General features: G+C 50.7%; 1 protein-coding gene and 1 pseudogene across 1 annotated transcript in view; both read right to left on the bottom strand.

The window, feature by feature from the left end:
- Nucleotides 1–936: 936 nt before the first annotated feature.
- On the bottom strand, nt 937–23912 carry LOC135967822 (tripartite motif-containing protein 16-like protein; annotated as a pseudogene).
- The window catches only part of KCTD2 (potassium channel tetramerization domain containing 2), a 19691-nt gene continuing 15948 nt past the window's right edge, over nt 22428–26170 (bottom strand). The window contains exon 6 of the mRNA XM_005584901.5: nt 22428–25305. Within this exon, the coding sequence (XP_005584958.1) occupies nt 25276–25305 (30 nt within the window). The 3' untranslated portion in view covers nt 22428–25275. The remainder of the gene's footprint in view (nt 25306–26170) is intronic.

The following is a 26170-nucleotide window of genomic DNA, read 5'->3' as shown; positions in this document are numbered from 1 at the left end:
TTGGGATTTTTTTCTTCCATGATTTGTATCAGTTCCTCTTCAGAGCCAATCATTAACCTCGCTGAGAGCCCCCGCTTGAGAAGCCACAGGAACAAGTGACTGGTTGAGGCTGGAAATATGGAGGTGGCTCCATGGTGTGCCCAAATCTTCGGCTTCCCCAGACGGAGGAGCTGAGTTCTCAGTCATGGCCTGGCCAGGGTCCCCTGGCAGTGTTTCGGCCTGGGTTCAGCCTCTGGTTGGATGGCAGAGGCCTGGATATGTACGTAGTCCCTCTGCAGTGAGCAGTGCTACCTTCTGAGAGCTGAGTGGGTTGGTGATGGCTGGGGATGGGGGAGCAGCTTTTAGCAGCATTCAGCAGGGTGGAGGGAGTTTAAGGTTTACCCACCCACGACAGCATGACACCCCCTCTAGGCTGTAAAACACCAGCTGAGTGAGCAGCTCTGCTCTGGGCAGCAGGGGCAGCAGCCCCACCCCTGCCTGGGCTTGGGTCCCCAGCCCATCATTTTTGGATCTGAGGTAGGCCTGGGCTCCTCCAGTTTAACCTCTCAGGCGACAATGAAGCCACTCAGACAGCCCACCCGTACCCCAATCCATCTGGCGCCATCTCTCAGTCTGACCACCTGGCTCAAACGTTGCCCACTCTCAAACATCAAAGCCTTTGGGACAGGCCTCAGCGCCACCGGCGAAGACCAGCCTGGAGAACCAAAGCCAGGGGACTCTGCTGGGATGGGGTTTGGGAGTGGGCTGTGCACCGCAGTCAGGAATCCCCCACCCACAAGGCCACAGGGACTGTCCCCCGTCCCTGGGGTAACTCTAGCCGGATTAGAGCCCTCCTGTGGCTGTGGCGAGAAAGGGTCGCCCGCGTTTTGGGAGGTGGGATCCTGCAGGGCCGGGGACCCTCCTGGCGCGCTAGCCAGCGCTTAGATAAGTTCAGGTTTATTTATGGGGGGCTGCCACGGGAGGCTTGGGCTCCGGGCGCCGCTTGAGCGTGGCGGAGGCGCCGCTGCTGACCATGACCGCGGGGTCGAGCGGCTCGAGGAAGGCAGTCAGGAAATGAGAGAAGAGGCTGGCGCCACCCGCCAGGCCGTAGGACAAGCAGCGGGCGCCGCAGTCGAGCGCCACGCCCAGCGTGCGGTGGTAAGCTCCGTGCAGCACGGTCTGCGCATTGTCGTGCCACACCAATAACTTGAGCGAGTCCCACTCCAGGCACCACGAGTAGGGGTTGCGGCTCGGCAGGTAGACCACGCTGCGGCGCGGGCGGCCGCCGAGCGGGGAGCTGCAGCGGTAGGTGACTCCCAGGCACACCCACGAATTGGACACCTCCACCTCCCAGTAGTGGTGGCCCTCGGACAGGCCGCGGGAGCACAGCACCTGCGGCCACTGCTTGAAGCCTAGGAAGGGGCCGCCCCCTGGCAGGGGCTCCAGGAGGATCCCCAGGTTCAGCATGGAGCGGGTCTCCTAGAGCAGGAACATCACCGGCTGTAGTGGGGTCAAAGTTCAGGTTGCAGTAACCTGTAGGGTGGCGATGGGGAAGCCAGATCAGCAGCCTTCATTCAGGGCAGGACGCTGGGTTGCAAGGCATTTGCATACAAGTCAGGGGATGCTTCCATCCACGCTCCTGTCCACACATTCAGCCTGATGCTCAGACACAGCCTGGAGGGTGAGTGGGTGCTGCCCAAGGTCACCCTCCTCCCCCGCCATCAGACCCTAACATCATCTCCCTTTGTATTTGTTCAGGCACACAAGACTGAGTGGGGGCCCGGTGAGGTGGCTCATGCCTGTAATCCCAGCACTTTGAGAGTCCAAGGCGGATGGATCACTTGAGGTCAGGAGTTCAAGACCAGCCTGACCAACATGGTGAAACTCCATCTCTAATAAAAATACCAAAAAAATGGCAAGAGATGGTGGCGGGCACCTGTAGTCCCAGCTACTCAGGAGGCTGAGGCAGGAGTATCACTTGAACCCAGGAGGTGGGGGTTGCAGTGAGCCGAAATGATGCCATTGCACTACTCCAGCCTGGGAGACAGATCAAGACTCTGTCTCAAAAAAAAAAAAAAAAAAAAAAAAAAAAAAAAAAATGCCAGGCACGGTGGCTCACACCTGTAATCCCGTAATCCCAGCACTTTGAGAGCTGGTTGAAGAAGCTGAGGCCCACGTCCAGCAGCCGGGTCCAGAGCTCAACCAGGTCTCTGGCAGCTAGGGGAAGCTCTGCGTTTCCTCACAGTTGATGCCCATCAGGGGTTCCATGCAGGCTGAGAACTGCTTCAGTCAGAGGATCTCCTGGATGCAGGGAGGGGCCAGAGGTACCACCTGTTAGCCAGGAACCACACAGATGCCAGGGGCCCAGAGGCCTCCAGAGTCATGGGCCTGTGGAGCAGAAGCTCCCCCTTTCCAAACCTGGGCATCTCCTTTTCCTCCTCCTAGCTGTTTGGACATCAGAGGTCAGGGCTTTGCCAAGGACTTGGCCACTGTGGCCTAGTGTGCATTAGGCAAAGGGGATTTTCAGAAAATGATGGGAGTATTTTAGTTGCGCCTTGAACTGCTTAATAAAAGCCATTGCCAAATGCTTCCCATTGTGCACAGGGGACAAGGTGAGAGGTTGCCCTAGACATCTGCCCAGGGTATGATGGCAGCTTAAAGGAAGCTGGAGTTCCCAAGCACAGGGAACTCCAGTCCAGACCCCATCCCGAAAAGGCTGCTGCTTGGCCCCACCGGCTACTTACAGCAGCATCAGTCCAGGCTTCAGGGCCAGGCCAGGATTGGGGAAGCCAAAGGGATTTCACGATTCTTGTTTTTTGAGACAGGGTCTTAGTTTGTTGCCCAGACTGGAGTCCAATGGTGCAGTCTTGGGTCACTGCAACCTCCACCTCCTGGGCTGGAAAAGGGATTTCATTCCAGGCTATATAGATTGTTCTGGCCTCACTCTCAGCCACGATCCAGGGAAGTCTGGAGAAACTTAGACTGTGTTAGATGCCTGGAATCCCATGTGTTCCAGGGAAACCAAGGCAGGAAAGTTAGGGTAAGGCTGAGCTCTGAAGTGGAGAAAGCCAAGGGTGTTGGTGCAAGCTCGAGACAGAAGACCTGGAATGGGGAGGCTCCCTGAGGCAGGGGAATGGACACAGTGATGCACCCTAAAGGCTGATCTAGTGTGTGTGTTTTTTTTTGAGACACAGTTGCGCTCTTGTTGCCCAGGCTGGAGTGCAATGGTATGATCTTGGCTCACTGCAACCTCTGTCTCCAGGGTTCAAGCGATTTTCTTGCTTCAGCCTCCTAAGTAGGCGCCTGCCACCACACCTGGCTAAATTTTGTATTTTTAGTAGAGATGGGATTTCACCATGTTGGTCAGGCTGATCTCAAACTCCTGACCTCCGGTGATCCTCCCGCCTCGGCTTCTCAAAGTGTTAGGATTACAGGCATGAGCCACCACACCTGACCGAGATCTGACGTGTTTGTGGGTGGAGGGAGAGTGGAAGTTGTGATGGGGCCTGAGCCAGAGGCAGAGGGGTGGGACCTTGCCTGCAGAAGTTGCCGGTCGCTTTGGTTGATGAGCAGGGTGTCTGCCTCCAGCTTCAGGAACCGGTTGTGGCTCTGCTGAATAGAGCTGCTCAGTATCCCCAGGGCGGCCGCTTCCTCTTTCTCCACGAAACCCAAGATCTGCATCTGCAGCTGTTCGACCTCCTGGATGATCTCTGAGAAGCGGGTGTTCACCTCACCTCGCATTGGCTGGATCAGTTTCTGGATGTTGTGGGGTGTGGAGAGAGGCGTCTGTGAGCTCCACTCCAGCAACCCGACTGTCACAGCCCGGAGCCCACGTAGGCATCCTATCCCTGCCTGCCTGGTCCCACACCATCCACTCCAAGTCCTGAGAAGTCCCTGCAGCCCGATGCAGGGCGCTGGGGAGCCTGGGCCTGGGGTGGGGTGGGCCAGCCTTATCGAGAGAAAGGCCACCCGGCCCTGGTGCTTTTCACTGTCAGTGGCGATGATCAGCATCTGGTTCTCCACAGTGTCCTGGACCTTTTGAACCTCTACCTAGGGTAGAGTGTTGGGAGAGAGGAGAAGGGGCCCCTGATTCAGAGAAGTGGCCTTGGAGAAGCCCTTCTGCAAACAGGCCCATGTCTGAGCCCAGCAGAAACATCCCCCATGCATTCATCTGCTCAGCTTAATGAGGATGAGAGCCCAGTGCTGGATGGCCCACGGTCTAGCCCTCCGCTTGGAGGGCTGCTCCCACTTGCTGAGAGCCTGTCTCTGTTAGAAGGAATCACGTTATTTGCTTCTGACAGTGATGATCATAGGGTTTCAGGCCACAGGAAGGGGTCTTGGAGAGCTCTGGGAGGCAGTAGGGCCAGGAGGGGCGTAGCAGGTATACAGCCATGTGGGTGCCCTGGGGCAGTGCTGCCAGGCCCCAGTCCCACATAAGCCTATAGTCACTACCTATCCTAGCAACGGGCATTTTCATTGTTATATTACACAACAGTGCGATTCCAAGTGCTGTCCACTAACCACTGCTGGCCCTTAGCAACATAAGCTCATGCCAGGTTGTAAATCAATATAGTCCTTCTTTCACTGACAAAGTCTTCTTTTTTTTTTTCAGGCAGGGTCTCGCTTTGTCCCCCGGGCTGGAGCACAGTGGTGCAATCTCAGCTCACTGCAACCTCTGTCTGCTTCCCCGGCTCAAGCCATCTTCCCACCTTAAGCCATCTTCCCACTTCAGCCTCCTGAGTAGCTGGGACTACAGGTGTGCACCACCACGCCAGGGTAATTTATCTACTTTTTGTAGAGATGGGGTCTTGCCATGTTGCTCAGGCTGGTCTCAAACTCCAGAGCTCAAGTGATCATCCTGCCTCAGCCTCCCAAAGTACTGGGATTACAGGCGTGAGCCACCACACCCAGCTGTTTTACAAAATATTTTTTTTTTTTTTTTTTTTTTTTTTTTTTTTTTGAGTCGGAGTCTCGCTGTGTCGCCCAGGCTGGAGTACAGTGGCCGGATCTCAGCTCACTGCAAGCTCCGCCTCCCGGGTTTACGCCATTCTCCTGCCTCAGCCTCCCGAGTAGCTGGGACTACAGGCGCCCGCCACCTCGCCCGGCTAGTTTTTTGTATTTTTTTTGGTAGAGACGGGGTTTCACCGTGTTAGCCAGGCTGGTCTCGATCTCCTGACCTCGTGATCCGCCCGTCTCGGCCTCCCAAAGTGCTGGGATTACAGGCTTGAGCCACCGCGCCCGGCCCTAAAATATTTTTTTTTTTTAGACAGAGTCTCGCTCTGTCGCCCAGACTGGAGTGCAGTGGCACCATCTCGGCTCACTGCAAGCTCCGCCTCCCGGTTCATGCCATTCTCCTGCCTCAGCCTCCCGAGTAGCTGGGACTACAGGCGCCCGCCACCATGCCCGGCTAATTTTTTATATTTTTAGTAGAGACGGGGTTTCACCATGTTAGCCAGGATAGTCTTGATCTCCTGACCTCGTGATCCTCCCGCCTTGGCCTCCCAAAGTGCTGGGATTACAGGTGTGAGCCACAGTGCCCGGCTACAAAATCTTGCAATGAAAAAAGTGTTAGCCAGGCGAGGTGGCTCACGCCTGTAATCCCAACACTTTGAGAGGTCAAGTGGGGGCAGATCACCTGAGGTCAGGAGATAGAGACCATCCTGGCTAACATGGTGAAACCCCATCTCTACTAAGTACAAAAGTTAGCTGGGTGTGGTGGCATGTGCCTGTAATTCCAGGTACTCGGGAGTCTGAGGCAGGAGAATCCCTTGAACCTGGGAGGTGGAGATTGCAGTGAGCCGAGATTGCACCACTGCACTCCAGCCTGGCAACAGAGCGAGACTCCGTCTCAAAAAAAAGTGTCAGGCCGGGCGCGGTGGCTCACGCCTGTAATCCCAGCACTTTGGGAGGCCGAGGCGGGTGGATCACGAGGTCGGGAGATCGAGACCATCCTGGCTCACACGGTGAAACCCCGTCTCTACTAAAAATTAAAAAAATTAGCCAGGCGTGGTTGCAGGCGCCTGTAGTCCCAGCTACTCAGGAGGCTGAGGCAGGAGAATAGGAAAATGGCGTGAACCCGGGAGGTAGAACTTGCAGTGAGCAGAGGTTGTGCCACTGCACTCCAGACTGGGCGACAGAGTGAGATTCTGTCTCAAAAAAAAATTTAAAAAAAAGGTGTCGGCTAGGCGCAGTGGCTCACACCTATAATCCCAGTACTTTGGGAGGCTAAGGCAGGCAGATCACAAGGTTAGGCGTTTGAGACCAGCCTGGCCAACATGATGAAACCCCGTCTCTACTAAAAATACAAAAATTAGCCAGGCATGGTGATGCCTGCCTGTAATCCCAGCTACTCAGGAGGCTGAGGCAGGAGAATAGCTTGAACCTGGGAGGCAGAGGTTGCAGTGAACCAAGATCGCCTCATTGCACACCAGCCTAGTCAACAGAGCAAGACTCTGTCTCAAAAAAAAAAAAAAAAAAAAAATATATATATATATATATATGCAAATATAGGCCGGGCGTGGTGGTGCATGCTTGTAATCCCAGCTACTTGGGAGGCTGAGGCAGGAGGATTGCTTGAACCTGAGAGGTGGAGGTTGCAGTGAGCTGAGATTGAGTTACTGCCCTCCAGCCTAGGCAACAGGGCGAGACTCTGTCTCAAAATAAATAAATAAATAAATATATAATAGAATATAGTAAACACAATTTGATTTCTTTTTTTTTCTGAGACGGAGTCTCGCTCTGTCACCCAGGCTGGAGTATAGTGGCACGATCTCGGCTCACTGCAAGCTCCACCTCCCAGGTTCACACCATTCTCCTGCCTCAGCCTCCTGAGTAACTGGGACTACAGGTGCCCGCCACCACGCCTGGATGATTTTTTGTATTTTTAGTAGAGACGGGGTTTCACCATGTTAGCCAGGATGATCTCGATCTCCTGACCTCATGATCTGCCCGCCTCGGCCTCCCAAAGTGCTGGGATTACAGATGTGAGCCACCACGCCTGGCCGTTATTTCTTTTCTTTTTTTTTTTTTTTTTTTTGAGACGGAGTCTCGCTGTGTCTCCCAGGCTGGAGTGCAGTGGTGTGATCTCGGCTCACTGCAAGCTCCGCCTCCCGGGTTCACGCCATTCTCCCGCCTCAGCCTCCCAAGTAGCTGAGACTACAGGCGCCCGCCACCACGCCCGGCTAGTTTTTTGTATTTTTAGTAGAGACGGGGTTTCACCATGTTAGCCAGGATAGTCTCGATCTCCTGACCTCGTGATCCACCCGCCTCGGCCTCCCAAAGTGCTGGGATTACAGGCTTGAGCCACCGCGCCCGGCCATTTCTTTTTTTTTGAGACAGAGTCTCACTCTGTTGCCCAGGCTGGAGTGCGGTGGTGCAATCTTGGCTCACTTCAACCTCTGCCTCCCAGATCAAGCGATTCTTGATTCTCATGCCTCAGCCACTTGAGTAGCTGTGATTACAAGCATGCACCACCATGTCTGGCTAATATATATATATTTTTTGGTGTATTTTAGTAGAGACAGGACTTCTCCATGTTGGCCAGACTCGTCTTGAACTCCTGGCCTCAAATGATCTGCCTGCCTCGGCCTCCCAATGTTCTGGGATTACAGGCATGAATCACCGCTCCTAGCCTTAAACACAATTTGAAAATGGAGGCGGCCTGGCATGGATGCTCACGCCTGTAATCCCAGCACTTTGGGAGGCTGAGGCGGGTGGATCACCTGAGATCAGGAGTTCAAGATTAGCCTGGCCAACATGGTGAAATCCGGTCTCTACAAAAAATACAAAAATTAGCTGGGCAAAGTGGCAGATGCCTGTAATCTCAGCTACTTGGGAGGCTGAGGCAGAAGAATCGCTTGAACCCAGGAGGCAGAGGTTGCAATGAGTTGAGATCGTGCCATTATACTCCAGACTGGGTGACAAGAGAGAAATTCCGTCTCAAAAAAAAAAAAGAAAAAAAAAGAAAGAAAGGAAAATGGAGGAAAGTGGGGAGGATTCACACAACCTGAAGTGAAGCACTTGTATTTTGATATGTTGATATAGGTTTCATACATACAATTCCCCATCCTTATTTAACTCACTAGTACCTTTTGATGTCACAACATGACGCCGGTGACCATGACTTTAATAGCTGCTTGATTTTCTTCCAAGGAAATGTGAAAAAAATAATGTCTTCATTTAGAAATATGACTGATGGGGGCTTGGCAGGGATTACTAGGCTCCGAAAGACGCTGTGTCATCTTCCAGCCCAACTGTCCACATTTAGAAGTGACAACATTCATGAACTAAGTCAACATCCACCAAAAATAACGTAAGATAAAGCTTACCGTTTTGGAACATGGAAATGACACACACAGACCTCACCCACCAATCTCTAAGCTGGGACAACAAACGCTTGCAATGAAACTTCTCCAAAATGTCAAATTAGCATATTCTTTCCCTCAATATAAAGTTTCAATAAACTTGACTCAATCTGCTTTTATTTTAAAAACCTAACAAAAGATGTATTTAAATCCTTGAAAAAATTAACTTTAGGCGGGGTGCGGTAGATCAGGCCTATAATCCCAGCAGGTTGGGAGGCCGAGGCGGGTGGATCACCTGAGGTCAGGAGTTCAAGACCAGCCTGACCAACATGGTGAAACCCCCCCCCCCCGTCTCTACTAAAAATACAAAATTAGGCAGGCATGGTGGCACATGCCTGTATCCCAGGTACTCGGGAGGCTGAGGCAGGAGAATCACTTGAACCCGGGATGTGGAGGATCATGCCATTGCACTCCAGCCTGGGCAACAAGTGTGAAACTCTGTCTCAAAAAAAAAAGAAAAATTAACTTTATACTGTGTACACAAATAAATTTCTCTTATACAGCTAAATATGGTTACACACTTTGTTTAAAACATGTTTTTTCCACTAATGACACTTCACATGTATTTCTACATAAACTATCTTTTCATTCTTCTGGGAATGTGTCCTAAGAGCTGACAGATGGACAGTTGAAAATGCCCTCACACAGCTGGGCATAGTGGCTCAGGACTGTAATCCCAGTACTTTGGGAAGCCAAGGCAGGTGGATCACCTGGGGTCAGGAGTTCGAGACCAGCCTGGCCAACATGGCGAAAACCCATCTCTACAAAAAATACAAAAATTAGCTGGGTGTGGTGGCAGGTGTCTGTAATCCCAGCTACCTCGGGAGGCTGAGGCAGGGGAATTGCTTGAACCTGGGAGGTAGCAGTTGCAATGAGCCAAAATGGCGCCACTGCACTCCAGCCTAGGCAACAGAGCAAGACTTCATCAAAAAAAAAGAAGGAAAGAAAGAAAGAAAGACAGAGAGAGAGAAAGAAAGAAAGAGAAAGAAAGAGAAAGAAGGAAAGAAGAAAGAAAAAGAAAGAAGAAAGAGAGAAAGAAAGAAAGAAGAAGAGAAAGAAAAGAAAGAAAGAAAAAGCAAGCAAGCAAACAAGCAAGCAAGCAAGCTGGGTGCAGTGGCTCACATCTGTAATCCCAGCACTTTGGGAGGCCGAGGCAGCTGGCTCATGAGGTCAGGAGATCAAGACCATCCTGGTTAACACAGTGAAACCCTGTTTCTACTAAAAATACAAAAAATTAGCCAGGCGTGGGGGTGGGTGCCTGTAGTCCCAGCTACTCGGGAGGCTGAGGCAGGAGAATGACGTGAACCCGGGAGGCAGAGCTTGCAGTGAGCTGAGATAGTGCCACTGCACTCCAGCCTGGGTGACAGAGCAAGACTCCGTCTCAAAAAAAAAAAAAAAAAAAAAAAAAGAAAAGAAAAGAAAGAGAAAGACAGAGAGAAAGAAAGAAAGAAACCCTCACACAACGTACCACTTTCTTCCTCAGTAGTGTTTATAAGATTTTTTTTTTAAGACGGTCTTGCTTTCTCGCGCAGGTTGCAGTACAGTGGCACAATCATAGCTCACTGCAGCCTCAACCTCCTTACTAGCTAGGATTCCGGATGCACGCCACCATATCTGGCTAATTAAAAAAAAAATTTTATGGCAATGAGATCTCATTATGTTGCCCAGGCTGGTCTCAAACTCCTGGGCTCAAGCAATCCTCCTGCCTCGGCCTCGCAAAGTGCCGAGATTCCAGGCATGAGCCACTGTGTCTGGCCTGCTTCTTTTTTTATAGTTTCTATTATAGTTATTGGTTAAATTCCCAGTCTTGTGTTTTCTTTTCTTTTTTAAATTTAATTTTATTTTATTATTATTTTTTTTGAGACAGAGTCTCGCTCTGTCACCCAGGCTGGAGTGCAATGGCGCAATCTCCGCTCAATGCAAGCTCCACCTCCCGGGTTCACGCCATTCTCCTGCCTCAGACTCCCGAGTAGCTGGGACTACAGGCACCCGCCACCATGCCCGGCTAATTTTTTTGTATTTTTAGTAGAGACAGGGTTTCACCGTGTTAGCCAGGATGGTCTTAATCTCCTGACTTTGTGATCCGCCCGCCTTGGCCTCCCAAAGTGCTGGGATTACAGGCGTGAGTCACCACGCCCGGCCGTGTTTTCTTTTCTTGAATGCATTATGTTTATTTATTTATTTAGAGATGGCGTCTTGCTCTGTCACCCAGGCTGGAGTACAGTGGCACGATCTTGGCTCACCACTTCCTCCGCCTCCCAGATTCAAGTGGTTCTCCTGCCTCAGCCTCCTGAGTAGCTGGGGTTACAGGTGCCTGCCACCAACGCGTGGCTAATTTTTGTATTTTTAGTAGAGATGGGGTTTCACCATGTTGGCCAGGCTGGTCTCAAACTCCTGAGCTCAAGTGATCCATCTGCCTTGGCCTCCCAAAGTGTGGGATTACAGCTGTGAGCCACCATGCTGGATCCATATTTATTTTTCAATTTATATTTGCTAACTCCGTTATCTGTATCCTCTTTTTCTCAATTTTATTTTTGTAGAGACGAGATCTCACTTTGTTACCTGGACTGGTCTTGAACTCCTGGGCTCAAGTGATCATCCTGCCTTGGCTTATATCTTCTTTTTTTCTTTCTTTTTCTTTTTCTTTTTTTTTTTTTTGAGATGGAGTCTTGCTCTGTCGTCCAGGCTGGAGTGCAGTGGTGCGATCTCGGTTCACTGCAAGCTCCGCCTCCCGGGTTCATGCCATTTGCCTGCCTCAGCCTCTCGAGTAACTGGGACTACAGGCACCTGCCATCTCGCCCAGCTAATTTTTTGTATTTTTAGTAGAGGTGGGGTTTCACCATGTTAACCAGGGTGGTCTCAACCTCCTGACCTTGTGATCCTTAACACGGATGGTCTCGATCTCCCAACCGTGTAATCTGCCCACCTCGGCCTCCCAAAGTGCAGGAATTACAGGCGTGAGGCACCACACCCGGCCTTGGCTTATATCTTCTATGGCTATTTTCCATTTTTTCCTCCTGGTTTTTAGTCAGATCGTCTTTTGTTCTCATATGTCTGTAGTGTTTCCTTATATACCTATAATTTTATTACAAAAATTGTAAACATGGCCTGGCGTGGTGGCTCACGCCTATAATCCCAGCACTTTGGGAGGCTGATGTGAGTGGATCACGAGGTCAAGAGATTGAGACCATCCTGGCCAACATGGTGAAACCCTGTCTGTACTAAAAATACAAAAATTAGCTGGGTGTGGTGGCACACACCTGTAGCCCCAGCTACTCGGGAGGCCGAGGCTGGAGAATCCCTTGAACCTGGGAGGCAGAGGTTGCAGTGAGCCGAGATTTTGCCACTGCACTCCAGCCTGGGTGACAGAGTGAGATTTTGTCTCAGCAAAAAAAAAAAAAGAAAAAAAGAAAAAAAAATTGTAAACATATTTAAAAGGAGAAACACAAGTAAAAAAATACTCATGTAACCTTCATTCATTTTCATCAGTTATTAACATGAAACCAATCTCTTGTTTCACTATTATCTGCTCTCATTTCTCCTTCCTTCACTGGAGTATTTAAAGCAAATGCCAAACATGAATTCCATCCACAAATATGAATGTCTTTACTTTTAAGAGATAAGAATTCTCTCTTTTGAAAACCAAACCACAATATCATTCTCTCTCTCTCTCACGTACATATTCCTTTATATCAGTCAATGTTTAAATGTCTGTAACTGTCATATAAATGCATTTTTGCTGTTAGTTACAATCAGGATCCCCACAGGTCCTCACATTGCATTTGGTTTCTTTTTCTTTTTCTTTTTTTTGAGATGGAGTCTCGCTCTGTCGCCCAGGCTGGAGTGCAGTGGCCGGATCTCAGCTCACTGCAAGCTCCGCCTCCCGGGTTCACACCATTCTCCTGCCTCAGCCTCCCGAGTAGCTGGGACTACAGGCGCCCACCACCTCGCCCGGCTAGTTTTATGTATTTTTTAGTAGAGACGGGATTTCACCGTGTTAGCCAGGATGGTCTCGATCTCCTGACCTCATGATCCGCCAGTCTCGGCCTCCCAAAGTGCTGGGATTACAGGCTTGAGCCACCGAGCCCGGCTCTTTTTCTTTTTTTTGAGACAGAGTCTCGCTCTGTTGCCCAGGCTGGAGTGCAGTGGTGTGATCTCAGCTTACTGCAAGCTCTGCCTCCCAGGTTTTACACCATTCTCCTGCCTCAGCCTCCTGAGTAGCTGGGACTACAGGTGTGCACCACCTACGCCCGGCTAGTTTTTTTGTATTTTTAGTAGAGACAGGGTTTCACCATTTTAGCCAGGATGGCCTCGATTTCATGACCTTGTGATCCGCCTGCCTCGGCCTCCCAAAGTGCTGGGTTTTGCATTTGGTTTCTAAATGTTCCTTAAATTTATAACAGCTCCCTTCATGGGAACATGACAAAACACCGTCTCTACAAAAAATACAAAAAAAAATTAGCCAGGCATGGTGTCTCCTGCCTCTAGTTCCAGCTACTTGGGAGGCTGGGGTGGGAGGATTGCTTGAGCCCGCGAGGTTGAGGCTACAGTGAGCAGAGATCATGTTAGTGCACACTGCAGACTGGGCAACAGAGGAAGTCCCTGTCTCAAAAATAATGATAAAAATAATAGTGGGCCGGGCGTGGTGGCTCATGCCTCTAATCCCAGCACTTTGGGAGGCCGAGGCATGTGGATCAACTGAGATCAGGAGTTCAAGACCAGTCTGGCCAACATGGTGAAACCCCATCTCTACTAAGAATACAAAAATTAGCTGGGCATGGTGGCACGTGCCAGCAGTCCCAGCTACTGGGGCGGCTGAGGCAGGAGAATCACTGGAACCTGGAAGGCAGAGGTTTCAGTGAGCCAAGATCTCACCACTGTACTCTATCCTGGGTGACAGAGTGAGACTCCATCTAAAATAATAATAATAACAGCTCTTTCTCCCATGTTTTCCCCCTCGCCACTTTTTTGTTGAAGAAACAGAGTCGTTTGACCTCTGCAGTTTCCCCTTTCTAGGTGTGGCTGGTTGGATCTCCATGTACCATTTCCCCTGTTCCTCTATTCTCAGTGTTTCCTGTAAGCTGCTGGGATTCAGGTTTAGTTTTTGGCAAGCAACTTTCATGCTTGGTGTCATCTACTTCTGATTGCTTAAAATCAGAATGTCTGGCTGTCTCTGCCTGGTTCAGTAGACACTGAACATTGTGTTTGAGGAATTGGAGTGGTGATTTAAGGCTAAGGATGGTACTCTATTCCTTCAGAACGGATTTATGACTGTTACTGGCAGGAGGCTAGGGACACCAGCAATCCTAAATCACCTTAGTCCAGTCAGGGACTAAGATGACTCAAAACTGGACTCCAGTCCTTTCGGAGGTCTGGTCTCTTTTGGCTCATCCTGCCACCCGGCATGTGCTCCCTCAGGATCCCAACCCTAAGCACAGAGGCTTTGCCGGGGCCCTTCCCTGGTACAACCTGATCTTCAATATTTGTTCCATATCCCTGTGAACCAGGAGCAGCTTTGACAGCTTCTCAGATGCCCCTACCAGAATTAGCAGATCCACCAAGGAGAAAAGCCTTGAAATGCTGGGTCACTTCTCCGGGTTTCCTCCTTCTTCTTTTTTTTTTTTTTTTTTTTTTTGAGATGGAGTCTCGCTCGTCGCCTAGGCTGAAGTGCAGTGGCCCTATCATGGCTCACTGCAAGCTCTGTCTCCTGGGTTCACGCCGTTCTCCTGCCTCAGCCTCCCGAGTAGCTGGGACTACAGGTGCCCGCCACCACGCCTGGCTAATTTTTTGTATTTTTAGCAGAAAATTTTCTGCTAAGAGGTTGCAGTTTCACCGTGTTAGCCAGGATGGTCTCGATCTCCTGACCTCGTGATCTGCCCGCCTTGGCCTCCCAAAGTGCTGGGATTACAGGCGTGAGCCACCGCACTGGGCCCAGGTTTCCTTCTTCTACTGATCTTGGCCCTGTAATGCTGTGCTAGAATTCACCTGTATGCGCGTGCACGTGCACACACACACACACCCACCCCATGTATATATGTATGTGTCTCTCTCTCTTTTTCCAGCTCTTTTCAGAGAGAATGTTGGTCAGAATTATGTGGTCCACAATCCTCAGAAATAGAGCATCATCTGGCTTTTTAAAAGCTTTTCCTTTTTTATATTTAGGGCATCTGCATATTTATTTATTTATTTACTTACTTACTTACTTAGAGATGGAGTCTCGCTTTGTTGCCCAGGCAGGAGTGCAGTGCATGATCTCAGCTCACTGCAATCTCTGCCTCCAGGGTTCAAGCAATTATCCTGCCTCAGCCTCCTCAGTAGCTATGACTACAGGCACGCACCACCACGCCCAGCTAATTTTTGTGTTTTTAGTAGAGATGGGGTTTCACCATGTTGGTCAGGCTGGTCTTAAACTCCTGACCTTGTGATTCACCCGCCTCGGCCTCCCAAAGTGCTGAGATTACAGGCGTGAGCCACCGTACCCAGCCACAGAGTCTAACTTTTAAGTCTTTGCGTGGGGCTTGATCCAGCTGGGAGCTGCCACTCCATCCCCGCTGCCCTTGTCTGGGTTCTGCCCAATCTCTTCTGGCCTCCAGCATCCCCCATCCCATCCTGTCTTCTGCAGGCCTTCAAGACTCAGTTTCGGTTCTTCAGTGCACAGCATGGTCCTGGCACGGGGCAGCTGTGCAGCCACATGGCAGTAAGAAAGTGTATGTCTGGGCCAGGCATGGAGACTCACACCTTAATTCCAGCACTTTGGGAGGCCAAAGTGGGTGGATCACTTTAGCCCAGGGGCTTAAGACCAGCCTGGGCAACAGGGTGAAACTCTGTCTCCACTAAAAATACAAAAGCACCCGGGTGTGGTGGTTCATCCCTGTAATCCCAGCTACTTGGGAGGCTGAGGCGGGAGAATCTCTTGAACCCAAGAGGCAGAGGTTGCAGTGAGCTATCGCACCATTGCACTTCAGCCTGGGCAACAAGAGTGAAACTCCATCTCGAAAAATAAGTTAAAATAAAACATTTTTTAAAAAAGCGTATTTTTGGCTATGCACATTGGCTCATGCCTATAATCCCAGCACATTGGGAGGGTCACTTGAACCCAGGAGTTTGAGACCAGCCTGGGTGAAACCCTGTTTCTATAAAAAATATGAAAAATTAGCCAGGCGTGGTGGTGCACACCTATGGTCCCAGCTACCTGGAATGCTAAGGTGGGAGGATCACCTGAGCCCAGAGAGGTCCAGGCTGCAGTGAGCTGTGATCACACCAGTGCATTGCAGTCTGGGTGACAGAGCGAGACCCTGTCTCAAAAACAAAGACAAAAACAAAAAACAAAAACAAAAAGGAAACTGGATGTTTGCTCTTGTCCTGTGATCTGTGATAGCGAAACCAGCACTGCAAGGCTTTCCAGCACTGGGCTGTCACATCCTTATCCATCTTCACGGTCTATCTAGTTCAAGAACTCTATGGCATAACCCAAAGCCATCTTTTAAAAATATGGGCTTGGCCGGGCGCAGTGGCTCAAGCCTGTAATCCCAGCATTTTGGGAGGCCGAGACGGGCGAATCACGAGGTCAGGAGATCGAGACCATTCTGGCTAACACAGTGAAACCCCGTCTCTACTAAAAAAAAATACAAAAAACTAGCCGGGCGAGGTGGTGGGCGCCTGTAGTCCCAGCTACTTGGGAGACTGAGGCAGGAGAATGGCGTAAACCCGGGAGGCGGAGCTTGCAGTGAGCTGAGATCCGGCCACTACACTCCAGCCTGGGAGACAGAGCGAGACTCCGTCTCAACAAAATAAATTAATTAAAAAAAATAAAAATAAAAATATGGGCTTGTGGCTGGACATGGTGGCTCACACTTGTAATCCCAGCACTTTGGGAGGCTGAGGCGGGCAGATCACTTGAGCCCAGGAATTTGAGACCAGCATGGCCAATATGGCAAAACCCTGTCTCTACCAAAAATACAAAAATTAGCCGGGCTTTGTGGTGCAGGCCTATAATTCCAGCTACTCAAGAAGTTGAGGCATGAGAATTGCTTGAATCTGGGAGGCGGAGGTTGCAGTGAGCCGAGATAGCACCACTGCACTCCAGCCTGGGCGACAGAGCAAGACCCTGTCTCAAAAAAAGAGGGGGTGGGGTGAGGGCTTGTTAGCTGTACATCCCAACTGAGCAAAGCAGGGCATTTTTTTGTTTTGTTTTGTTTTTTGAGATGGAGTCTCACCCTGTCACCCAGGCTGGAGTACAGTGGTGCCATCTTGTCTCACTGCAATCTCTGCCTCCTGGATTCAAGTGATTCTCCTGCGTCAGCCTCCCCAGTAGCTGGGATTACAGGTGCCCGCCACCACACCCAGCTAGTTTTTTTTTTTTTTTTTTTTTTTTGAGACGGAGTTTCAATCTTGTTGCCCAGGTTGGAGTGCAATGGCATGATCTCAGCTCACTGCAACCTCTGCCTTCCGGGTTCAAGCGATTCTCCTGCCTCAGCCTCCCAAAGTGCTGGGTTACAGTCGTGAGCCACCACACTCAGCCTAATTTTTGTATTTTTAGTAGAGACAGGGTTTCACTATATTGGCCAGGCTGGTCTTAAACTCTTGACCTCAGATGATCCACCAGCCTCGGCCTCCCAAAGTGCTGGGATTATAGGCGTTAGCCACCATGCTGGCCAGCAGGGCATATTTTGAGAATGTTTTGCTCTTGATTTGCCAATTGCGTAGATAGTACAATGTGTGTAAAGTTATCAGAATGAAATGTGAGTAGAAGCAATGAAACAGTAGTCCAATCTTGGGCAAAAAACAACCCAATAATTTGTTATTTCTTTGAGACAGGATCTTGCTCTGTCACCCAGCCCAGGCTGGAGAGCAGTACCATCACATCAGTTCACTGCAGCCTTGACCTCCCAGGCTCAAGCAATCCTTTCACCTCAGCCTCTCAAGTACCTGGGTCTATAGGTGTGAGCTACCGCTCCTGGCCAAGAATATTTTTTTTTCTTATTTTTTTTTTGAGACAGGGTTCCTTGCTGTGTTGCCCAGGCTGGAGTATAGTGGCGCAATCATAGCTCCCTGCAGCCTTGAATGTGATCCACCTGCCCCGGCCTCCCAAAGTGCTGGGATTACACGAATGAGCTACTACACCTGGCCAATATTTTATTTTTATTTATTTATTTATTTTTGAGACAGAGCCTCACTCTGTTGCCCAGGTTGGAGTGAGTGCAGTGGCATGATCTTGGCTCACTACAACCACTGCCTACTGGGTTCAAGTGATTCTCCTGCCTCAGCCTCCTGAGTAGCTGGAATTACAGGTACCCGCCGCCATGCCTGGCTCATTTTTGTATTTTAGTAGAGACGGGATTTCACCATATTGGCTGGACTGGTCTCAAACTCCTGACCTCAGGTGATCTGCCCACCTTGGCTTCCCAAAGTGCTGGAATTACAGGCGTGGGCCACCACGCCCGGCCCTGCTCTTTTTTTTTTTTTTTTTTTTTTTTAAATTGGGCAGCCCTCTGAATCAGAATAAGTTCAGAAAGATTCTGGGAAATCCATGATCTTAATGAAAGTATGTTTTAACTACAAATTAAAATGAAAATAGAAAACTTAGAAGCAGTTTAATTTCCCTATATAGAAAACTGATCAAGGAATTAATCTGGCTTCACAGAGTAACAGTTTACTCCAGAGGGAAGCTTTACTGATGAAAATCTTTCTGTATGGTGTGATTCTTATTAAAAATTTAGCTCTGTGCTGCCACCTAGGCTTTATGGCTGAGGAGATCCAGTGATATTGGAATTATCTCCTGCCAGTACAGATGCTGTATCAGAGCCTCCTGCAAGCCCCAGCTGGATTGTGACCATGCAGAACTCCAGGGTTTTGGGCAGATCCATGTCCTCTTTTGCAAATAACTACTTTACTGGGCCCTGGCAGAGACGGAACACCTAGTTCATGGGACATCAAGTGACCCTGTGGCCTGAGCTGCCCGTCACCAACTAGGTGTTGTGTATTTACACCAACCCAATTAGGAGTAATTAACAAAAATTTTTTTCTTTTGTAGAGACAGCTCTTGCTATATTGCCCAAGATGGTCTTGAGCTCCTGGCCTCAAGTAATCCTCTCGCCTCAACCTCCCAAAGTGCTGGGATTACAGGAGTGGGCCATGGTACCTGGCCAATTTTTTTGTTTGTTTGTTTAAGAGACAGGTCTGGCTGGGCACAGTGGCTCACGCCTGTAATCCCAGCACTTTGGGAGGCCGAGCCAGGCAGATCACGAGGTCAGGAGATCAAACCATCCTGGCCAACATGATAAAACCTTGTCTCTACTAAAAATACAAAAATTAGCTGGGCATGGTGGCAGGCGCCTGTAATCCCAGCTACTCGGGAGGCTGAGGCAGGAGAATTGCTTGAACCCGGGAGTCAGAGGTTGCAGTGAGCTGAGATGATGCCATTGCACTCCAGCCTGGGCAACAAAAGCAAAACTCTGTCTCAGAAAAAAAAAAGAGACAATGTCTCACTCTGTGTCTCAGGCTAGAGAGCATAGCTCACTGCAGCTCTGAAATCCTTGGCTCAAATGATCCTCCCACCTCAGCCTCCTGAGTAGCTGGAACTACAGGCATGTGTCACCACACCTGGCTAATTAAAAAAAAAAAAAATTGTAGGCCAGGCGCGGTGGCTTATGCCTGTAATCCCAGCACTTTGGGAGGCCGAGGCGGGTGGATCACGAGGTCAGGAAATCGAGACCATCCTGGCTAACACGGTGAAACCCCGTCTCTACTAAAAATGCAAAAAATTAGCCAGGCGTGGCGGTGGGCGCCTGTAGTCCCAGTTACTTGGGAGGCTGAGGCAGAAGAATGGCGTGAACCCCAGAGGCGGAGCTTGCAGTGAGCCGAGATCATGCCACTGCACTCCAGCCTGGGTGACTGAGCGACACTCTGTCTCAAAAAAAAAAATTGTATAGATGGGGCCTATGTTGCCCATCCTGGTCTTGAACTCCTGGCCTCAAGCAGTCCTCCTACCTCAGCCTCCTAAAGTACTGGGATTCCAGGTGTGAGCCTGGCAATTAGGAGCAATTAACATAGCCCCGAAATAGTGACTGTCTCCGAGACAGGGATACAATGACTTGGCACTTCGTGTTTATTTTATTTGCTTGTAGAAGGGCAGTTGTATCTTGTTCCGTGGAGGCATGAAGTTGTTTTTCACCATCCTTTTTTTTTTCCTTTTTTTTCGAGATGGAGTTTCGCTCTTGTTGCCCAGGCTCAAGTGCAGTGGCATGATCTCGGCTCACTGCAACCTCTGTCTCCTGAATTCAAGAGATTTTCCTGCCTCAGCCTCCAGAGTAGCTGGGATTACAGGTGCCCGCCACCACGCCTGGCTAATTTTTTGTATTTTTAGTAGAGACGAGGTTTCATCAGGTTGGCCAGGTTGGTCTCGAACTCCTGACCTCAGGTGATTCACCTGCCTTGGCCTCCCAAAGTGCTGGGATTATAGGCTTGAGCCACCACATCCAGCGTTTTTCACCATCCTATGCAAGTTCAAGTATGTGCAGAAGCATGTACATGTGAGAGGAACCAAAGAGGTGGACTGAACCAATCACCCCGTTGTCTCTCAGCCCCAAACCCACCCTCTGAACTCTGCTCCGAGCCACATTTTCCCCCTCCTAGCTCAACCTGGTAGGACAGGCTGACGGAGACTGCAGACCGAGAGGAAAAAAGGAGGGACGATATATTTCCTGTTGTCAGCCAAACCACAGAACACTGCTGTGTGCTGGCATAGCTGATTCCAGGAGTGGCGCTGGTTTCTTGGTGGTTTCTCCACCCTCTGAGAGGCAGCAGTTGCCACTGGCCAGCACCTCCTTCTCCACCAGATCCCTCCTCTTGAGTCTCCATTTTATTTTATTTGAGACACAATCTCTGTCACCCAGACTGGAGTGCAGTGGTGCGATCTCGGCCCACTGCAACCTCCACCTCCCGGGTTCAAGCAATTCTTGTGCCTCAGTCACCCAAGTAGCTGGGCTTACAAGTGTGCGCCACCATGCCCAGATAATTTTTGTATTTTTAGTAGAAACAGGGTTTCACCATGTTGGCCAGGCTGGTCTCAAACATGTGACCTCAAGTGATCTGCCTGCCTCGGCCTCCCAAAGTGCTGGGATTACGGGTGTGAGCCACCATACCTGGCCTTATTTTATTTTTAAATTTAATTTTATGTAGAGACAGAGTCTCACCATGATGCCCAGGCTGATCTCACACTCCTCGGTTCAAGCAATCCTTCCAGCTTGGCCTCCCAAAGTGCAGATGAATCTCCCTTTTTTTTTTTTTTTTGTTTGTTTTTTGAGACGGAGTCTTGCTCTGTCGCCCAGGCTGGAGTGCAGTGGCGCGATCTCGGCTCACTGCAAGCTCCGCCTCCTGGGTTTACGCCATTCTCCTGCCTCAGCCTCCTGAGTAGCTGGGACTACAGGCGCCCGCCACCGCGCCCTGCTAATTTTTTGTATTTTTAGTAGAGACGTGGTTTCACCGTGGTCTCGATCTCCTGACCTTGTGATCCGCCCGCCTCGGCCTCCCAAAGTGTTGGGATTACAGGCGTGAGCCACCGCGCCCGGCCGAATCTCCTTTTTTTTTGAGACGGAATCTCGCTCTATCACCCAGGCTGGAGTGCAGTGGCGGGATCTCAGCTCTCTGCAAGCTCCCCCTCCCGGGTTTACGCCATTCTCCTGCCTCAGCCTCCTGAGTAGCTGGGACTACAGGCGCCCACCACCTCGCCCGGCTAGTTTTTTTTTGCATTTTTTAGTAGAGACGGGGTTTCACCGTGTTAGGCAGGATGGTCTCGATCTCCTGACCTCGTGATCCGCCCGTCTCGGCCTCCCAAAGTGCTGGGATTACAGGCAGAGTTTTGCTCCTGTTGCCCAGGCTGGAGTGCAGTGGCATGATCTTGGCTCACTGCAACCTCCACCTCTCAGGTTCAAGCGATTCTCCCGCCTCAGCCTCCTGCACAGTTCGTTTGGCTAATTTTGTATTTTTTAATAGAGATGGGGTTTCTCCACATTGGTCACGCTGGTTTCGAACTCCCGACCTCAGGTGATCCACCTGCCTCGGCCTCCCAAAGTGCTATTACAAGGGTGAGCCACCGTGACCGGCCAAATCTCCGTTTTAATAATCCCAATGTCTTCCCACTGTTCTCAGGTCCCAGGAGTAATGACTGCACCCGGCAATCCCCACATCTGTGATGCCTCAGTGTCCACTCCTGCCCTTTCTCCACTACCAGTTAACAACTGCTGTGGTCTCTCAATTGGACCCTGACGGATGCACCCACATATCCCGTTCACTAAACTGTGTGAGTCCATTTTGTCTCCCTATCTTAAAGTACTGTCCGGAAGGGACTAACACCTTCTGAGGATCCCACGCCCTGCCTGATGCTGAAGTGACTGATACTTGTTTGTTGGTTACTTGTCACCAAATGTTTCTCACTCATCCTCTTCCTTGTACCTAGTCACTCACTCTCTTCCAGAAAGACTTGTCCCTTAAAAACAATCTCACGGCCGGGGATGGTGGCTCATGCCTGTAATCCCAGCACTTTGGGAGGCCAAGACAGGAGGATCACCTGAGGTCAGGAGTTCGAGACCAGCCTGGCCAACATGGCAAAATACTGTCTCTACTAAAAATACAAAAATTAGCCAGGCATGCAGGCAGGCACCTGTAATCCCAGCTACTCAGGAGGCTGAGGGAGAATTGCTTGAACCCGGGAGGCAGAGGTTGCAGTGAGCCGAGATCACAACACTGCACTCTAGCCTGGGCGACAGAGTGAGACTCCATCTTGGGGGTAAAAAAAAATCTCACACTCCTCCCCTTGTCTCTTTCCAGCTCTCTGGTGGGCAGCCCATCTGTCCCACCTTCTGTTTCTCTGCATTCTCTGGATCTTTTCAGATTCAGTAAAATGAAACAGAGGAGGCAGAAGCTCCAATACCCACTTTGGCGGTTTCAGTAGCAGGAGAAACGGACTTGGTTAGCTGACCCGGTGAGAAAGGTAGTTAAGTCATCTCCTGAGACCCGTGAGAGAACCATCGACAGGAAGTGACAGTGGGAACCGGGAGACTACAGTAATGGAAAACACCAGAGTTCTTGAGATTCAGAAGTTTGTTTCGTATCTTTATTCACAAAAAAAAGTCACAGCATTTCAGACTATTCAAACACACAAACAGGAACAGAGGGTGCCCACCAGTGACAGCCTCGTCCCTAAGGTCTGGATCAAAGGCCACGCTGGACGGTGGGGTGTCCTCTCGGGCCTCCTCTCTCAGCGTCCCGTGGCTCCCTGCCCCCGGCCTCACTGACACCCCCAAGAGCAGTTACAACTGTGCAGAAACAAAGCCACTTTAGAGGAGGCTGGGCCCTACTTCATTGCCATGGAAAAAGGCCAGATTCTGAGGAAAAGACAGAATCAGTGCTACTGTGTCATCAGCTGGGGGATGCTGGGCACTCCTGGGCCTGGCTGGCATCACCTGTGTCCCAGACCCAGGGCAGAGAAAAAGACAGGACCCTCCCCACTTGGCAGTACTGGGCAGCGGAGTGTGGGTCACTGGTCACGTGACAGCCCCAAACTGACACGCAGACCTCTCTGACGTGATCAGCCAGACACTCGGAGGGCACAAGGCTTTCAAGCAAGAACACCAGCCTGGTTCCTAAAGGGGGTGGGTGAACAACGCTCCCAGAAATCTTAGGAAACCAGAGTTCTGGAGCACTGGAACAATACAGGTGTCATCGGGTTGCAGCGAGGAGGGAAACTTGGTGAACACCAGCCCTCCGAGAGGGCGGAAATACCACTCCTGTCTATTTCTCGGAGCACGTGCCTTGGGGCTCAGGAGCAGTCTTTTCATGAGGGCAACTGTGGAATCTAAGAGGAATGAAGGAAACGGCGCCCTCAGGAGGTGCTCAACATTGGTGTCTGCCCCCCAGGCCTCCTTGCTGAACCTGGTGAGAAAGCTGGGGTTGGTCTAGGAGCCCCAGCCCACGCTGATCAGGCATGCCCCAGGAAAGCAGATAGGGACAAGCGCCTCAACAAGACTGGGCACGAGGCCACAAACCAAGCTGCTTTTCCTCTGTCAGTCTGACATTACTCACTGGACCTGGCCAAGGAGCACCTCTTCCAAAGTCTTCCATCCTTCCTGGCTCAGAGCAGTCCTTCCCGTGATCACTACTTTCCTTGGCTACATCTTTGTTTTTTTTTTCTCTGAAAGATATAACTGGATGGATGCCTGTGACTGTTGAAGGGGTGGCTGTTTTTACTGAGGATGGCAGTTCATCTAACATTTTACAGCTGTAAAATGTGGCATGTAGATGTGTAGACATTGATGCGTCAGCAGAAACCCCTGTATACCAGGTTCTATGCTATGCTACAGACACAGAGAAACAAGGAGAGTGAGGGTCCTAGGGAAAAGTTAAGCCATCTGGGCATGGTCAGGTCAGAAGCTCAAAAGACATTTGGCAGAGTCTGTAGTCATTTCCAGAAATTACTACCCAGACACACCTTGGCAAGCAGGTAAGCTGTGGAGCACAGAGAACATCACCTCGGAAGGTGCCCAGGAGCACCTGGCTCGAGGAGGCTTTCATAGGAGCAGTCCCCAGAGCCCCTTCCCCTTCTCCATGCCATCTGCCATACTACTGAAAGTTATCAGGGACGGACAGGGTCCCCTGGCTCCACCGCATTCCATGACTGCTCGGCGAGACCCACATGCTCGGAGAGAAAGTGTGGACACAAGCTCTGTGGACGCAGCCCGAAAGAGGGTGCTGCCGCATCGGGATCCTCGCCAGCATGGCACTCCAGAAAAGAAAGTAACGGCGGGGGTGGGGGGTTGGCAGAGACACAGGCGGTCCCCAGGCTGCCTAGCACATACATACACACCACTGAGGACAGTACAGAGGGAAGCAGGTCCGCCAAGGTTAGAAACCAAGAGACACAAATATTGCACATTCAGTCAAGGCATTTCCAAGAGACAGTCACGGAAATAACTCTCTCTTTAAGACACAACAACACAACACATTTGGCAACTTTCAAAGAAACAGCCTTCCCCACTCCAAGCCATCAAAGGGTCCATAAGTGCCTTCATCTTTGGTCCAGTTGAAAAAGCCAGGGAAGGAAGACAGGCTCAACGGGGAGTAAGAAGAGGCTGCAGGCGCAGTTCCATCAGCTCCCTACAGCTCCCACTTGTCTGACTCAGTGCAGGACGCCGCCTGTCTCAAACCTCCTCTTGGAGGGAAAGCAAGCTCTCCAGAGGGTCCCGGCTGCTGGAGAAAACTTAGGCAAAGCTGCATGTGCTGGCAGCCGGGAGCCCCAAATCCAGAGCAATGATCACCAACCTCCAACCACAACAAAGGACACTCTATCCCTCCTTTCCTTGGAGGCTCTATTCATGGGAATGTGGGGTACTCTGGCAACTCCGTTTTACCTTAAACCTCAATTCCACAAACTGCAGCTAGAACCCTTTGCATGTGCTGCAGGTCTTTGAAGGTGCATAGGAGGGACGGTGTTCCGAAGCAGCTAATAACATCCAATGTGGCACACATAGGGTGAAACCATGGCACGGCACAGGAACAATCCTCTTTGCTCCAGCTTCCTTAAAGTACAGGCCATTTCCAAGGAGCTAGGCCTTCCGTCCTCATCCCCCAGATTCCCAAAAGGCTCCGACTGGGAACCCAGCCCAGTTGCTGTTGTAAAGATCTGTTCTAATACTGGCTAAGCAAATGAAAGCAGGTTTCTGAAAAGGTATATTCTGCAGCCAGAAGTCGCATCTGTCTTCAGAGTCCAATGGGTGGGGAGGGAGTTCCTTTAGTTTTGACCAGAACACTTCTTCACAGGGGGCCAGGCTCAGCTGTGCTTTGCAGTGGCTCGGTCACTGGACAGGAGCGAGGTTTCACTTCACAGAGGGGCTCTGCTGACTGCTCTCCTGAAGGTCTGGAGTTTTGGGGTCTTAGTTTACATCCGCGATCCTCTCTCCTGAAGAATCTGAAAGTCGGAGATGGGGGAGAGGCTGAGGCTGACGGAGAGAGAGAGGCGCCAGGGGATGCTTTCCACTGGACCCGATGAGTGGCATGATGGTCCTGTCATCCCAGAAAGCAAGCAGGGGTGCAGCCTCGGCCTCACCCGCGGTGCTTCTGGTGCGAAACTCTCTTGCTGGACACAGCTGGGTCTAAAGCTTATGTGCTGTTGGACCAAAGCTTTGCCAACTGAAAGGAAGTGGTTCCAGCTTACCTGGTATCCACGATTTAGAAGCTGTGTGTGTGGGCCGGGCGCGGTGGCTCACGCCTGTAATCCCAGCACTTTGGGAGGCCGAGACGGGCGGATCACGAGGTCAGGAGATCGAGACCATCCTGGCTAACACGGTGAAACCCCGTCTCTACTAAAAAATACAAAAAACTAGCCGGGCGAGGTGGCGGGCGCCTATAGTCCCAGCTACTCAGGAGGCTGAGGCAGGAGAATGGTGTGAACCCGGGAGGCGGAGCTTGCAGTGAGCTGAGATCCGGCCACTGCACTCCAGCCTGGGCGACAGAGCGAGACTCCCTCTCAAAAAAAAAAAGAAGCTGTGTGTGTGTAGGAGGTGTGAGGAGGGTGCACAGTGGAGGGAAAAGAAACAGTGTCAAACAATTTTCCAGGAACTTAAGGGAGGTAAAGTTCACAAAGGTAAGAAAACACCCTTTCTCCTGAGGCAGTGAAAAAAGAACAGTTTTTTTTTTTTTTTTTTTGAGACGGAGTCTGGCTCTGTCGCCCAGGCTGGAGTGCAGTGGCCGGATCTCAGCTCACTGCAAGCTCCGCCTCCCGGGTTCACGCCATTCTCCTGCCTCAGCCTCCCGAGTAGCTGGGACTACAGGCG

Source organism: Macaca fascicularis, chromosome 16 (genome assembly GCF_037993035.2).
Source record: "Macaca fascicularis isolate 582-1 chromosome 16, T2T-MFA8v1.1".
Lineage (NCBI taxonomy): Eukaryota > Metazoa > Chordata > Mammalia > Primates > Cercopithecidae > Macaca > Macaca fascicularis.
This window is presented reverse-complemented; position numbering and strand designations above follow the sequence as displayed.